The sequence below is a fragment of the Falco biarmicus genome, chromosome Z, assembly GCF_023638135.1.
Source record: "Falco biarmicus isolate bFalBia1 chromosome Z, bFalBia1.pri, whole genome shotgun sequence".
Taxonomy (NCBI): domain Eukaryota; kingdom Metazoa; phylum Chordata; class Aves; order Falconiformes; family Falconidae; genus Falco; species Falco biarmicus.
This window is the reverse complement of record NC_079311.1, coordinates 59,258,350-59,275,890: the sequence shown is the minus strand read 5'-3', so window position 1 is coordinate 59,275,890 and position 17,541 is coordinate 59,258,350. Positions and strand designations below refer to the sequence as shown.

General features: G+C 41.2%; 1 protein-coding gene across 1 annotated transcript in view; it reads right to left on the bottom strand.

Annotated features, from left to right (window-relative positions):
- Positions 1-17,541, bottom strand: part of SV2C (synaptic vesicle glycoprotein 2C) — a 116,206-nt gene that overhangs the window by 79,479 nt on the left and 19,186 nt on the right. Inside the window, exon 2 of the mRNA XM_056325302.1 lies at positions 11,592-12,295. Within this exon, the coding sequence (XP_056181277.1) occupies positions 11,592-12,171 (580 nt within the window). The 5' untranslated portion in view covers positions 12,172-12,295. The remainder of the gene's footprint in view (positions 1-11,591; positions 12,296-17,541) is intronic.

Genomic DNA, 17,541 nt, shown 5'->3' with positions numbered 1-17,541 from the left:
GGCATCAACTCTGAAAGTAGTGATATTCCATACATTTCAAGTAATACTAAACTGGTACTTCAAACAAGGGAACCAAGTGTGTATTGTAAGAATGGATGTACCCATTGCAAGGGAAGAATTACATGTGCAGTAAAATGCAGTCAGAGCAGATTAAAAAATTAATCATGTTCCATACGTTTAAGCAATGACATTCCCTTAAACAAGCCAAAGATCTGGAATAAGTAGCTATTTCAAATTGTTTCTATCACAGAATACAATCTGCTTCCAATTCTTAAAATTACTGATAGAATAAGATAAAATGACAAATTAAACTTTGTCTCATTTTCAAAGTTTTTAAATCCTTGATTGATTGTATTCATGGATGAAACGCATAGGAAGAAATTAACTCAGCTCTGAACAGATAGCTATTAAATTATGTTTGTTCCATGTCTTAAAGAACTCCATTAACAAATTATGTGGCTGGATGGGATCCATGCAAGGTACTAAGGGCACTAGTAAAAGAGATCACCAAGCTGCTCTCCATCACTAATCAAAAGTCCTGGCTAACCAAGAGGTCCCAGAAGATGGAGTTGAACAATGTGATGCCCATCTGCAAGAAGGGCAGGAAGGAGGATGAGGGAAACTAGAGGCCTGTCAGCCTGACAACAGTGCTGGGGAATTTATGGAGCAGATCATCCAGAGTGCCATCATATGGCGTGTGGGACAACTCCGGAATCAGACCTGGTCAGCATGAGTTTATGAAAGGCAGGTCCTCCTTGACGATCCTGATCTCCTCCTATGACAAGATGACCCACCTAGCAGATCAGGGAAAGGCTGTGGATGTTGTCCACCTGGACCTTAGTAAAGCCTTTGACACTGTCTCCCACAGCATTCTCCTGGAGAAACGGGCTGCTCGTGGCTTGGAGAGGTGTACTCTGCTCTGGGTTAAAACTGGCTGGACGATGAAGCCCAAAGAGCGGTGGTGAATGGAGTTACATCCAGCTGGCGACCAGCCACAGGTGGTGTTCCCCAGGGCTCGGTATTGGGGCCCGTCCTGTTTAGTGTCTTTCCCAATCATCTGGGCAAGGCAACCAACTGCACCCTCAGCAACTTTGCAGATGACACCAAGCTGGGCAGCAGCGTTGCTCTGCGGGAGGGCAGGAGGCTCTGCAGAGGGGTCTGGACATGCCGCACCGATGGGCCGAGGCCAGCTGGATGAGGTTCAAGAAGGCTCCGTGCCGGGTCCTGCACCTGGGTCACACCAGCCCCACACAGCGCTACAGGCTGGGGCAGAGCGGCTGGAAAGGGCCTGGTGGGAAAGGGCCTGGGGGTGCTGGTCGGCAGCCGGCTGGGCATGAGCCAGCAGTGTGCCCAGGTGGCCAAGGAGGCCAGCAGCACCCTGGCTTGTGTCAGGAGCAGTGTGGCCAGCAGGGCAAGGGAAGGGACTGTCCCCCTGCACTGGGCACTGGTGAGGCTGCACCTCGAACCCTGTGTTCAGGTTTGGGCCCCTCACTGCAGGAGGGACGTAGAGGGGCTGCAGCGTGTCCAGGGAAGGGCAGCGGGGCTGGGGAAGGGTCTGGAGCACAGGGCTTGTGAGGAGCAGCTGAGGGAACTGGGGTTGTTTAGTCTGGAGAGGAAGAGGCTCAGGGGGGACCTTACTGCTGTCTAAAACCACCTGAAGGGAGGCTGTAGGCAGGTGGGGGTGGGTCTCTTCTCCCAGCTAACAAGCAATAGGACAAGAAGAAACGGCCTCAAGTTACTCCAGGGGAGGTTTAGATTGGGTATTAGGAAAAACTTCTTTACTGAACGGGTGGTCAGGCATGGGAACAGGCTGCCCAGGGAGGTGGTAGAATCACCATCCCAGGAGGTGGCGAAAACATGCATAGATGTGGTGCTTTGGGACATGTGGTGGACTTGGCAGTCCTGGGTGAATGGATAAATTTGATGATCTCAGAGGTCTTTTCCAACCTAAATGATTCTATGATTCTATGAATATCATGGGCATGTCACAAAACAGGACCTTGGAAATGCAGTGTACTCTTCAGTCCTCTGTGCTGTTGCAGGGTCCCATTATAAGCTAGTATTTAATGTGGGTCACAGCTACACTCATTTTCTGAGGATGATGTTGCTCTCAAACCACCTTATTGAAGCCAGTGTTAACAGGGAGAACCGTACCACCACGTCAAATGTTTTTCCTTTCACGGTGTTCCTGCACACAACTTTACTGAGGAATACAAGCTATTGGACATCTTTAACTTAACATGTTCACTCTTTGCTTTTAAGAGGTTTACCATTCAGCCTGGGGTTAAATATAGTATTTCCTGGAATCACTAACAGTTTCAGTCATGCAGTTTAAACCTGAGTAATGTACTCAATACAATACCAGATGAAATGACTGCATTGCAGTTCATAGCTTATAGCCTTCGTGCTTGCATGCATTTTCAGCATAGCCAAATGCTGTTTTAACCAACTCATCTTTGAAAGCTTCATAAGTAATGTCATAATTATTACTTTTTTTTAGTTAAATGGACCTAATTACACTTGTATAGCTTGGAATAATGTCAGAGATCATTCAGTGTACGCACAGCCTTTAAAGTAGTAGGTCACTTTTTGAGCAAGACATTGGTTGCCAGAACACAACGTTTTTTCAGGGTTTAAGCTATGCTTGCTTCAGCTGAATTCAATGAGTACAGTGGATACTAGGAAACTTGCTTCAATTATAATGACGAAAAAATGCAGCCTGCAACTGGGATATGTATGTAGTTGTGAAGATTTTATGAGTAGCTAGTAAGATACTTGTACATATAACTACTTACAAATATGCATTACCACCATGTGCAAATATGCTTGTACTGTTTATTTACACATAAATATAAAGCTAATAATTATGTGCTTGTAGTTATCTTCACATCTGTGTCTTGGAGACTGATTGTGTCTCAGTCAGTTAAAAATCACTTGACTGCCTTTTTGTGCACTCTAGATTATTTTCTGGCTCTGCCTGCCCCATCACAGATCAGTAATTTTACCATTTGTTCCCCACAAATTCTTAATTTACTAAAGTGACCAAAAGAATGAAATGCGTCCCAAAAGAAAAGCTTGAGGGCCATGGTGATTCACACATTTAACTTGGCTGTCACCTCCACTTTTTTGTCCCTCTCTCAGCTGCCATGGGATCCCTCGCTGATGATACATCACTTCTTGAATCACCGTGTAAAATCAATTTTTTAACAAACCTGAACATTTTAAATATGATGGTGCATGTTCTTCCAAATCCCTGTTTGCTTAGTTCTGCAACACAGTGCAGTTATGATCTGCAAGCTTTCATTTACATAAATGTTGATCTTCATTATTTCTGTATTTGTAGCTCTGAATTTTGCACCTTGCTTCAAATGTTGAACTATGAAATGAAAGAGAGAACATATGAGCTCCTCAGCAAGAAGAAGAAATACTTTCACAGAGAAAGTGTTAGAATCATAAAAACATACAGGCTGGAAAAAAAATCTGAGATCATCAAATTTATCCATTCACCCAGGACTGCCAAGTCCACCACATGTCCCAAAGCACCACATCTATGCATGTTTTCGCCACCTCCTGGGATGGTGATTCTACCACCTCCCTGGGCAGCCTGTTCCCATGCCTGACCACCCGTTCAGTAAAGAAGTTTTTCCTAATACCCAATCTAAACCTCCCCTGGAGTAACTTGAGGCCGTTTCTTCTTGTCCTATTGCTTGTTAGCTGGGAGAAGAGACCCACCCCCACCTGCCTACAGCCTCCCTTCAGGTGGTTTTAGACAGCAGTAAGGTCCCCCCTGAGCCTCTTCCTCTCCAGACTAAACAACCCCTGTTCCCTCAGCTGCTCCTCACAAGCCCTGTGCTCCAGACCCTTCCCCAGCCCCGTGGCCCTTCCCTGGACACGCTGCAGCCCCTCTACGTCCCTCCTGCAGTGAGGGGCCCAAACCTGAACACAGGGTTCGAGCTGCAGCCTCACCAGTGCCCAGTGCAGGGGGACAGTCCCTTCCCTTGCCCTGCTGGCCACACTGCTCCTGACACAAGCCAGGGTGCTGCTGGCCTCCTTGGCCACCTGGGCACACTGCTGGCTCATGCCCAGCCGGCTGCCGACCAGCACCCCCAGGCCCTTTCCCACCAGGCCCTTTCCAGCCGCTCTGCCCCAGCCTGTAGCGCTGTGTGGGGCTGGTGTGACCCAGGTGCAGGACCCGGCACGGAGCCTTCTTGAACCTCATCCAGCTGGCCTCGGCCCATCGGTGCGGCATGTCCAGACCCCTCTGCAGAGCCTCCTGCCCTCCCGCAGAGCAACGCTGCTGCCCAGCTTGGTGTCATCTGCAAAGTTGCTGAGGGTGCAGTTGGTTGCCTTGCCCAGATGATTGGGAAAGACACTAAACAGGACGGGCCCCAATACCGAGCCCTGGGGAACACCACCTGTGGCTGGTCGCCAGCTGGATGTAACTCCATTCACCACCGCTCTTTGGGCTTCATCGTCCAGCCAGTTTTAACCCAGAGCAGAGTACACCTCTCCAAGCCACGAGCAGCCCGTTTCTCCAGGAGAATGCTGTGGGAGACAGTGTCAAAGGCTTTACTAAGGTCCAGGTGGACAACATCCACAGCCTTTCCCTGATCTGCTAGGTGGGTCATCTTGTCATAGGAGGAGATCAGGATCGTCAAGGAGGACCTGCCTTTCTTAAACTCATGATGGCTGATTCTGGTATTACATCACATGAACGGATTTAGTCCAGTTCCTAACAGACATAATCTACATTGCATTCTCTCTCCACTGTCCCTTTTTTCCTCTCTGAAAAGAAAAACAAATCTAACCACTATCTCCACTGGTCTACATAATGTAGCTGCTTAGGACAGTGAAGGATCTGTCTCAGTTTTGCTTCCTCAAATAATTGTGTTTGGAAGGCAAGCAGAAAAACAGTGTAGTAGGAATGCTTTCATAATGTCATTGCTAAGGAACTGAACTGTACCAAAGGTGAACAGAATGCATGATGACATTTGTACTTCTGGCATCTCCTTCTGAAGAAATAAGACGTTAATCCTACAGACCAGCTTTCACCTTCTCAGACCATATGTAAGTACCTAAGATTTTAACTTCTGTGCTCTCTTCAATAAAATTTATACCACAGCCAGGAGTCCACATTAAGAAATCAGTTCTGAATCTCTTCCTCTACTCCTGAAGTCTAAAATAATTTAAAAAAAGAACTTCAACATGCTTTCCATAACAAAAATATGGATCTTCCCCTGGCAGTTTCAGCTTTACAGGATGACATCTACTAGTTGCATATGATAGTAAAATATAGAGTAGCAGATCCTGGTTTTCCTTTATGTTATGTCACTTGTGATCTACTATGTCATCACAAATCTGTACTGTGTTAATAACTGGGATATAACTGGAAGACATTCACTTTCTCCTACTGTATTCTATGCAGGAACAGGCAATAAAGCTCACCTGTATCTAATGACCTATAGTAATATTTAACAATAAAAGAGAACAGGGCTATACATAGATGCCTACGTACAGCTGCAGAAGGAATTTTACTCACTGCTGTATAAGAATGGTTTGTAACAATCTATTAAAATGCAGACCTTTTAATAAGTAAAGAAGTGTGAAATACATGGTTAACTCTTCATGTCTTCTGCATGACATTAAGTATCACTGGAATAGAGTAGATAAGGGAATATCAGAAGTAGATTTTGTTTTGAAATAAAGTCTTAAATGTTTGAATTTTAAGAAAAAATGAAAACCAGAGTATCAGCTGCTCAGTATTATTCTTCCTCAGTTTTCAGTCTTTGAATTCTGGACTCGGCCCTGAACATAGAATTTCAGTTAAGCCACAACCATAACTTAACCTAGCAAAAATGGGGCTGGTTAAAAATAATTTTAATGAAATCATAAACAAGAGTAATCTTAATTGATCATTAAGATCAATACATTTAGGTTTTGTGGCCTTTTTTAAAACTTCAAAAGTGTATTTATTTATAGTTGGCAAAAAGAAAATTCCTGTGATATAATTTTTACTCCAACCATCAATTAGCCAAGACAAAATGTTTAGTTTCCATATTAAGTCACAGTCCTCAAAAAACATCAGCAATTCTAAGAAATCTCCTTCTCCCCTCCAAATCACAATGTCTGTACATATCTGGCCTACACAGAGAATTTATAGCTACTTAATAGGTAGGAAAACAAAGGAATATCACAAGCACTGAACATCAAAAAGAACTCCATATAAAACGTTGCTTAAGATCATTTTACTTTGAACATCCACAACAGCAGAAATCTCTCTAAAAGTGAAATCTGTTGCTTCAATAACAGGTTACATGAAGGAAACCTATCAAAAAACCCTGCTAGGCATGCAGATGCCTGAATGTTTACAAAATGGTCCTGTCAGACTTGGGTCCTGCATTCCTTTATTCACTGACATATTGTCACACGCTCCCAGATTTCTGCCAGATCCAGAGACAATCCATACAGGCACAGAAGAGAACAAATAACTCAAACTATATGATCTTGCCCAAATGAATTTAGATCCCAGTCTGCGTTTAAAGCAGCAAGCCTGTGCATGATCCATGAGTTCAGAACACTCTTTCCTTTAAATGTTGTCAAGTGTAAAAAATGCAATATCCTTTTTAGTTATAGGAAGCTGGAAGTGGTGTATTTTACAGTTTGGGGATTTTTTTTATGAACTCAGAAAAACTTGGGTTGGAAGGGACCTTTGGAGAGCTCTAGTCTGAACCCCTGCTAAAAGCAGGGTGTCCTGGTTTCACCTGGGATAGAGTTAATTTTCTTCTTGGTGGCTAGTGCAGTTTTAGATTTGGTGTGGGAACAATGTTGATTACATGCTGATATTTTTGGTTGTTCCTGGATAATGTTTGTACTGGGTCAGGGCCTTTCTGGTTTCTCAGGCCCTGCCAGCCAGAGGGCTGGAGGGGCACCAGTCACTGGGAGGGACACAGCCAGGACAGCTGACCCGAACTAGCCACAGAGGTATGTCATACCATGGGGCACCGTGCTGGGAGTATAAACTGGGGGGGCTGGCTGGGGTGGGCCAACCATTGCTGGGGGACTGGCTGGGCATGGGTCAGCAGGTGGGGAGCAGCTGTATTGTGCATCACTTGTTTTCTCTCTTACCTTTGGATTTCATTCCCTTTCTCCCCCCTTTTCATTATACCTGTTATTATTATTATTGTTCTTTCATTTTTATTTTATCTCAGTTATTAAACTGTTCTTATCTCAGCCCTGAAGTTTTACATTCCTTTCTGAGTCTCCTCCCTGCTCCGCTGGGTGAGGGGGGAATGATCGAGCAGCTGTGTGGTATCTGTCTGAAAAATGTGCCAACTAGTGCCATGAAGACTGGCATCGTGGGCCAGTCATGCAGAAGTCAGCCTGTATCTACTGTTAGCAACACTGACAGCAGTACAGCTATCAAAAGTCTTGCACATGAAGGCGAGGACTTACAGGTTCCATGGAGAACTGGTGAGAAGACAGAAGTGGTATGGCACCCTGAACAGATATAGTCAGGAAAGGCTATCATTGCCCAGCTTAGGAAGAATGTTTCATTATTTCAGATGCTGAGATGAGGAAAGAAAAAGCCATAATTGAAATTTTACCAAAAAAAAAAGTTATAAAACTGAAGACCAATCTTTATGCAAAGACATAGAAACAAAGTAATGTAGAAAAGTACATCTAAATCAGAACCCAGAGAATTAACCTAAAATCAGTTCAGTTCTGAGCTACGTGTAAAACCAAAGGGATAAGATGCAAGCAGGAAAGGAGTTAAAACAACATCTTCAGGCCTGAGCCTACAACCTGTCTCATGAAGGCAGAGTCCTGCCTCATCAGTCCCAGAACCCAAGGTCAACATGGATCCACACATACAAGACCTGACAAGTACAGCCAGGTTGTGAAGCAGGGAATGGAGGCCTTTCCCTCACCGTTAGTGACACGTCACTGTAATCTCGTGAGAGTTTAAGCAAATGAACTTCCCTGTTTTTAATAAAACAGCTACTTGGAAATTTAAAAAATGTATTACTTTATTGTTTAACTCAAAAGGCATCAAGAAACTAGTTCATGATTCTGATCAGCACTTTCATCACATGAATTTATGGGCTCTGAAATGCGGCTGGTGATCAATCAGTGGTGACCTCAAGCTCATACAAGGGTCAATAGAGAAGGAATTTGAGAAACTGCCCTGGTGCAAGTAAATAAATAAATAAAAAAAAGCAACGAGAAGGCTCTATGAATATTGATTGCCACCTGCTTTTAATTAGTTCATGTTCCCTAGTAAAGTATCATGGCACGACATATGACAAATCAGTTTTTACAACTGAGTCAATGAGTGCTTTTTCAATGACAAATTAACACGTTCTTTCTTAGTGTGTTTCTAAATAGTCTAGAAAATTACCTGGAAAATAAATATTGTGTGTGTGTCCACCTTATAACTCTTAGCACTGGTTCCATGAATTAGTATTCTAACAACATTAAAGCCCTACGGATTATGGAATTATAATAATGAAAAAAAATTATGCCTGTCTGGAAGACCCCAGTTAGGATGTAATTATGATGTGAAATCACAACAGCAAAATAATTGAAATGCATGGCTGTGAGGGCCTAGTTATGATCATACAAAAATGCTTTCACTAAGCATTCACTGTCGTGATGAATATTTTCTATCACTGGAATTAAGGTTATGCTGTCTGCAAAGGCTGTATATCTACACTGGTTATAAGCAATATGTACTGATGAACTGCAGCCTACGATACATTTCTATTAGCAATGGGCAAGTAATAAAATTTCTGTGAAACTATTGATAGAACCACCACATGTTGCAATGCCTTTGATACACACTCGGAAAGAAACTGCTTATCTCTGTTATTTCCTGCTTTTTTATGTTAATCTTTTAGCATAGAATCATTTGTCTGTTAATGCCATAACAGGAAGATACGGGGATATGCATTACAACTTCTGTATTTTAGGCATGAGAATACATTGCTTGCACACTTAAACCTTCCCAAGTTATTTCCTTAATTTTGTCAGCAAGACACACACACACACACACACACGGTATTTAACAGTTTCTGTACTGAACTGTAGTTAAACATTGTCAAGAGTCATTCCAATATATCTTCAAACGGCATCATAAGAAGCCTAGTGACAGGGAAATCCTCAACCCTTTTCTTGACATGTGTCAGACTGACAGGTGGCTGCGAATCCCCATGGCCACCTGCTCTTGCAGGGACAATACTCCCCACTTCCAATTCAAGTCACCAACGTAATGCTTACTGCAACTGTTTAAATGAGATGCTTTTTTTAGAAAATATAATGTATTTACCCCTAAATTTCAACTCTATATAGCAGGTGTAACAAAGAAAAAGCATTACAGCCATGTTCTCCACACTCATAACTTGACAATCAGAGAAGCCAGGAGTACTAAAGTGTTCAGAATGTCTTAAATATGAAAAGATCTATTTCCCAGTTTAACACTTAATGTAAGTGAAAAGAACTGCATATGTGGATCAGTCAGCTGCTAGATATGTAAGCATCACGAAGCTCCCTCTTAATGTTGCATGACCTTGTTCATTTCTCTAACCCCATACAAGCTAACTGCAGACTGATTTGGTAGCTACCCTTAAAAGTATTGTTATCAACCTGGAGAACAAAGACAAATCTGACAGTTCAATTTGTTGGGAGGGTGCATGTGGTAAAACAAACAGGGTTATCAGTAATTTAAGAACGGGCTTGTGATCCATCATTTTTGTTCCAGTCATAGAGAGGACTAAAAAAAAAATGATTACTCGAGTTTAAAGATGTCCTCAACTGCCAAGTATTGGGTAGCAAAATCACATTAAAAGCAAGCTGGGCGTACACTGCTTTTCTAAAATGTATTCTGTGTTATCTGCACTGACGCAGTAACATTTATCTAGAGATACCAGTTTAGGTTGTTTTGGTTTATCTTCTTTCTCTCTGCTCTTCCAATCACTTACAGAGCTCCAAAAAGTCTATAAATAGACATGTTTATGCACCTTCTTTCTGTAAGAAGTAGATCTGAAAACTCACAGGTCCAAGCATGACAAAGACAATGTTTGTAAATTTGCGTAAACAAAAAGTACCAAACAATATTTACATTGTTTGCAATATTAGACAATGTAATTTTTTTTATTAGAAGTTTAACCACTGCACTGTAGAAGCAGGGAGAGTGGTTAATTTCTAACAACAAATGATCACATGGCAAGGAATGCCTCAGAGGACACAGCCATCTGAGAACTCAGCTCCTGTTTCCACGCATGATCCACTGACGTGAAGGGAAGCTTACAGATATAAATGAGGGTGGCTATGGTCGATTTTATTGAAACCTATGGAGCCAAACTGCTAGTATCAATACATCAGGAATCCAACCTGTCATGGTCTACCTAGAAGGCTTCTGCGTTATTTAAATTGCACAAATAGCCTTCTGCTATTTAAAATTCTGGATCTAATTTTGATGCAGTTGGTATCTTATTCTAATTGACAGTGAACAACAGAATAAAATCAGGAAACTGAGCTAAGTTAAAATTAGACTGGCACAACAGAACTATGCACTGTACAGATGCAGGGAACAAACAGTAGTATATCTGCCAGAAGGCAAAGGTTCCTAAATATTTTAAAAGAAGCCCTCCTTTTCTGTAATAGCATGGGTCCTTCAGGTCCAAGCTGCTTGTCTATGTTGTACGTGTTCCTTTTTCTGCCATGTCCCAAGCCCCATGCTCCTACCTCCCCCCTCCCCCAGGGGACCATTACTACACCCTTTCTCCACAGCTCTACCCCATGAGAGCCTTGCTTTATTTGCTGGGCCCAAGCAGGCCCTGGGAGGGCAAGCATGGACCTGCTCGCAGCGTGCTGCTATCAACAAGTCACACAGGGCTGGCTCAGCCTGCCTATTTGCCGCACTACAGGAAGGAAGAGGCAACAGGATGAGATGCAGCCCATGCCCATCAACTGAATGGCCATAAAAAGCATACCCCAAGCTCATCTTCAGCCATTTGTCCTGCTGATGTCTGTCCCCCTGCAACTCAAAATAAACATTATACTTTTTGGATAGTGAACAATCACTGGGATTAAAAGGATTAAAAGACAAAAGACTAGACAGACTTTTCCCTGGATTTCCTGCATTTCCCAGGTTACATTCCAACTTGCCCTTGGGAAGGCTCCTACACAGTATGACAACTGTTTCACCTGCTCTTTATTTTGCCTGTATAAATCAAGCAGAACTCCAATACTCGGACTGTGGTTTCTGCTTGGTTTTTTTCCCCAATTAGTTCATCTGGATGTCTGCTCTTGCATGTGAGAGCAAGATGTATCCCTCTCCTCTTTTTGCTGTGCAGTGTTCCATTTTAATGATTTATTTATACTTAATGACTGAGAAAGAAAACAACTATCTAAAAAATAAAATTACAGTCTTCATTAAATCTGTATTAGCTGTAAATGCACTTTGTGGATTACTTATTTCTATTTGGTACAAACATATTTTTAGATAAGCATTGGTGTTGACAAATACATATTTAGGCATACTGTAAGCAACACTTGTGATAGCACAAAGACAGAATGAAGACTTTACTCACCAAGCCATCCTGACCCAGAATTGGGGATACACATATCTGTTTCAGCGCTGGGCAACACAAATCCTACTACAAAAACTTCAACCCCATCAGCCATTAGGGCCATTCCTAACACAAAGAAGAGGGCCCACTGGAAACGACCATGGCCGCATTCTTGTATTATTAGTTCGTACTGCTGTGCTAGCTCTTCTTCATCGGCTTTCCTCTCTGTTTCCAGTTCATGACGATCCTTATATTCATCATGCATAGGCTGGCCTAAGGCCACTATGCCATCCTTGCCCTGCCCCATGTTAGGGATTCCCTGATACTCCCCTTCATAAATTTCATCATCTTCATCATGCCCTTCAGTTGCTTCACTTGATCCTTCATCATCATTAGCTTCTACACCATAATTTCCTCCTTGGACATAGTAATCATCATCATCTTCCTCATCCTGGAACCTGTTGTAGGACCTCTGTGTGTAGCCATCCTGAGCTTTGTCAACAGCTTTATTAACTTTTTTTACTGCTTGCCTCTTCACTTCTCTGGCAATATCTTTTGCCCCTTTCACTAATGAAGTCCTATCTTTGTATGTCTCCTCCATCTTGTATCAAAGAAGGATTGCTGTTATGCTGCAGAGGGACCTGCTGAATACTGTTTAGAATATCTATTGTGTGTTGGACATCAGCAGAAAAAGCCCAAGTACAGGTGCAGCTGTAATATTCAACCTGCAAAATATGAGAGAAACAAGTTTACACTTTGCTCCTTGTTAGTTGCTTCTTCACACTGATAAAGTAACATACCAAACTTTAAGCACCGGACAGCACAGCTCCAGGCTTCAAATATACAAACCTGGATTTCCTTCACAGATGAAAATATCCCACGTTTCAAGGAAAATACCCTGAAGAGAAAACTAGTATCTCTATCAGTTTTCAGAATGAAATTTATTACACTCTAATCTTTCAATGGATACCAGGTTTTATTCTGAGACGAAACAAGCAATTCCATGCACCATAAATCATATTGACTCTGTCTGCAGTGTCCTTCCCCATTTGAATTCCCTGCTATGTAATAAAAGCCTACAAATATTAGCTTTTCTCTCAATGAGTCACCATGAAATATCTGCCCTCTGTTCAGCCTCCCACTACACAAACCGCTAGGGAGTTAATATTCCTGAGATCTGTGCCAGTCTCTCAAAGTTGACCGAGCTTGGCCATTGGATTCACAGTGCATTCACATCAAGTCTTAGCAATATGTAGTCCCATCCTAAAAAAATCAGTGCAGGGAGTTGGGTTGATGGCATTAGTGGCACTTTCACACTCTGAAGATTTCCAATATCTAAACCATGGACAGACACATCCCTCTCTCCCCTGCCCACAGCCACAGTAGAGGCAGCCTGTTGAAACTCTGTCACCAGCTAATTTACCACAGAGTGTGTTAGTATGGACGAGCTCACCACAATCTAGCTGCATGAGACCACCATGACGTTCTGTCCCAGCCCCACTCCCTCCTCTCCTTTCCATCTCTTCCTTTATGCAGCTAAAGATCACAAATGCAGACACAATGAGTCAACAGCAGTTGACTTGGTTATTTGGCCAGAGACTAATGGCTCCCTCCTTTTCCAGGCAGTTTTCAGGCGTATCAGCAAGGGAAGCTGCTCATCACACATCTGCATGATCAAAGGTAGTAGAAAGAAGTGGCAGCCGCACGCAAGGAGAGGGAGGGACAAAATGCAGGATCCTTCTTTGGCAACAGTCCATAGTCCGAACAGCTGAAATCAATTACAAAACTTCACCGTTACTCATGTTTCTAATGTTAAGGAGAGGGTGAATCTGGGCACTGCAGCAGGATTGCAGAAGCCTCACCACCGGCAGAAAGCAGGCTAAAATTTCTGTAGCAGTGCTCCCAAGAAAACACTGCCTGCCTCCAGCTTAGGGAAAAGTTTATTTTTAACTGAGATAATTTTACTGATCTATTTTCCAGCATAACCTCAGAGAAAGCTGCAGCAGCACAACCAAGGAGTCAGTCAGATGTAATGCAGGAGTAAGAATAAATGTCTAGAAATTTCTGAAGCAAGTCCTATTCCCTTTGCTAAAGTAGTGTGAACTGTCCCCTGAGCTCCATGGAAGAAGACCACGGTAGTGCTTTCAGAAGCGGTTCTTTACTCATTCAGTTGCAAACACTGTCCCCAGAAGTATGTTCTATGCATCAATTTTGAGACTGATACTGTTTTGAGGCATAGAAAGAATTACAGACTGCATTAGATAAACTAAGGACATGATGTACTTCTGATGAAAGAAAACCAAGCCTAAAATCACACAGACATGAAGGTAATAAGAAGCTAAAAAGATATTTCCCCAGCCTTTTTTATGTCTATAGAAATTTACCTATAGTGGAAAATGTGTTTGTAGTACCTTCCTCTAGATTAATTTCAAACACTCTGAATGTTTCTCAAAGAAATCAGATATAATGGCACTATTCAACTATTCAATGCAAACCGAAGCATTTACTGGAAGAGAAATGCAGTCTTAAAAAAGCCAAGATGTAATATTTATGGCTGAAAATTTTAGGCTGGTTTCAGGTACGTGATAATTCTCCTAAGCTGGTCATCCTGGGGAATCTTTTATGCTAAGACATTTTCTCTAATTACAGCTTTTCAGTTTTCAAGGCATTCCTTAGAAGTTATTGTTTACTGAATTAAGCATCTGATCCTTGCTGTTCCCTGTGTGTGACTACAGTATCTACTAACAGTTAATGAACACTCAATGCATAAAAACATTCACCTTGGTCTGCTGTAGCCTTCTACAAACACTTTCAAGAACATCATGAACTCTTAACAGGTACTCCTCTAAAGCTTAACGATTATAAAGTTGTTCCTAGATTGTGACCATTTTAGATTATTTTAGAATGTGCATGCTTCCTATTTAACCTAAACTCTGAACTCCTCTAATTCTTGGATTACTGTGGGTTTTTTCCTCAGTGAGATCAGTCTTCTTTTAAGGATTTTTACTTGTCAAATTCCATTTAACTGTAGGGTATGTCTATGGAGGGAAGAGTGCAGGAGTTTAGGAATACTAAAGGAACATAAAGACTAAATACTGACACTGGCAAAACTGTGCTTTGTACTCCTACAGTACACCTGTCTTATGAGTTCAGCAGACTCTAAAAACACAAAATTTGCAAAAGGAACTGAGCCTACACTGTAGTTTAAGACAGACCAGGTATGTTAATAAGGAATTACACCCGTTCAAACTCATTAATAGCATAAGTCTGCCAGCAAAAACCTGCACATAAACTAAGTCAAATTTCTGTCTGGGCAGACAGAAAGATGTACTGAGTATGAAATCAGAAATTTCTCCTTATCTTGTCTAAGTTTCCAAGCAGTACACCTAATTTGAACACTGCTCTTTTAAACAGCTTTGCTTTCTCAATGAACTGGAATCCCTGCCTTAAGCATGGTAAGTACAAAGAGGAATTATTTACAGCCCATGCATGATAGCTCCCCACCCTTTTAATTATGTTGGACTGATTGACTACAAGGAAGTAACTGGAAAATCTGAAAAAGTGAAGATTAATAACTACCTCAGTAGCATAAAGCAGCAAAAGCTCAGACGAGAGTCTAACCATATATTCTTGTTTGTACCAGCTGTCTTAACCAACAAGCCTGCTCATTTTTACTAAACTAAACATCACATTCTTATTCAAGTAAAAAAACCAAACAAATATCCCAGGAAAATAGTGATTTCATCTGAAATAAAAACAATACTTCAAGAAAAGCCTACAGAATTATTTTTTCCAAAACATTCAAAGATGCATGTACAAAATATCAAATTACTTGTTTGCACTAATGTTTATTCTTTTCCATTCTATTATATTCACAATTCTCAGTGTAGTTACCACTGTACATATTGCTCTACATCTGAAATAAAGGTCGGACACTGCAAACTAAATCAGTGAGGTCCCATGAAGATGCAAATCTATGGGATGTCAGAAAACCCATTTCCACAAGACTCACATCTTTGCCTAACATAAGCCATGAGAAGATTCAATGAAGACTAACAAACCATGATATTAACTATATGCATATCTTCAGATAACACATTTTTCAGAATAGACCTGGAAGTCACACTGAAACAGAGCTATGGCATTTTCGATACACTTGGGAAACTAATATAGGATCTTTCCTGCTTTTTTTTTTTTTTAAATCTGTAATTCCTTGTCAAAGAAAAAGAAAATACTGAAAAACATTTCTTATTTAAGCTGATGCTTTTTAAAATACACATTTTATCCAACACTTTGATTCTGGTTTTTGTACTCTCATTTTTTACTATCAATGACCTTTGCATGGTTACAAGTGTTTTGTTTCTTCTGAGTTTATCTGTTGTTCCAAGTCAGTCTTCATCTGAAGTTATAATCTTCTGTTAGATCATAATTACTTCTAATTACACTACTCTGATGTGTCAGGTGATTTTATTTCCAGGTGAAATATAGGCACTTGAACTATGTGAACTCACAAACAGAAGATATTTTTTCTTGCATATGCTCTCAGTTATAAAAAAAAGGTTAAGAAAAAATAGAAAAGTATTATGCATTGCTGTGTCATGACAAAGAACAGTGGTATTCAAATTTTACTAAAGTTCTCCAATGATTTTTGCATGGTACAGTTCAAATACCATGAAGGATGCAATCCTACAAGTCACCACAAACCTGAGCCACTTGAATTTACTGGGATACCTACAAACTTCCTCCCATTTCTTCATGCACAAAACTGTTCCAGAAGTTGTTCTAGGGTAGTATGTGCTTCAGTTTGCCCCTATAAAGAATAGATACCTCAAAAAAAAGGTATTTAATTATAGAGGCACTATATATATTTATTATTAGTGGTATTTATTTATTTAAAATAAATAAGAGGTGACACCAAAGCTGGTGAGAATGGGGCTCTTTTTGGATAATGTCAGCAGATTAAAAGACATGCTTCTACAGTCTAAGCAAATTTTCTTTCTCTTGTGTTGAAAGTCACACACCCAGGCTGCACCTCCAAAGCCATGTAAATCACGGCTGCAGTGTAAGGCTGCAGTGCCACCAGCAGCGGCAGTCCCCAAACCTCTCCCAGTTTGAATGGCATTCTCACCACTTGCCCTGAACCAGCACTTAACACTATTCATCCTCAGGGCAGCCAAAAAACATGTACACAAGATGAACCCGGGAGTTCATTAATCTAAGTATACATCAGAGAATTCAGCAGACATGGGGGTTTTGTGGTACACTGCAATCTCTCCTTTCCCATTTCATTCTTTTCCCTCCTCAGTGAACAACATAACTGTTTACTTCTCTTCACTATCTGCTCTGCCTACCCAGCTTCTCTTAAACTGTTTAACCTACCTATCTAATTAGAATAAAACCAGAGGAATTGGTTTTAACTCATTTTTGCTTGAAATTTTACAACCTTTATTAGAAAAAAAGGACATCTTTGCCTGAACACATTCATTTTTTTCTGTGTACGTCAGCCGTTAACAAAAAATATTATCTTTAACTGGCTCTTCGGGCCTCAAAGTATCACTGAAACTTAATAACTCTACTAATGCTTTTCTCACAGTGCTTTTGACTATGGGCCTAATTCCTCCTCACTTACAGCTGAATATGTAAGCATAGAAGCAGGATCTGCAAAAGCTCTACTTAAATCAGTACAAACCCAAAAAGCTAATGGTACAATGAAATCAGACCAAATGCATTTGTAAGAGCAAAAATAAAAAACTCTGCCCAGTGAAAATCAGGAAATCTTAACTGAATAATCTATGATAAAATATTCAATAATATTGTAAAAATTAATTCTCCTTTAACCAAGGAAGCCAGGGTAGAAAATGATAGGTGCAAATTTAGGAGATGGGCCACTCTTCATTTTATACTCGCACTATTATTACTCCTCTGCATTACTTCTATGCTCTAAATATCTTTCAAAGAATATCCTGAAGGA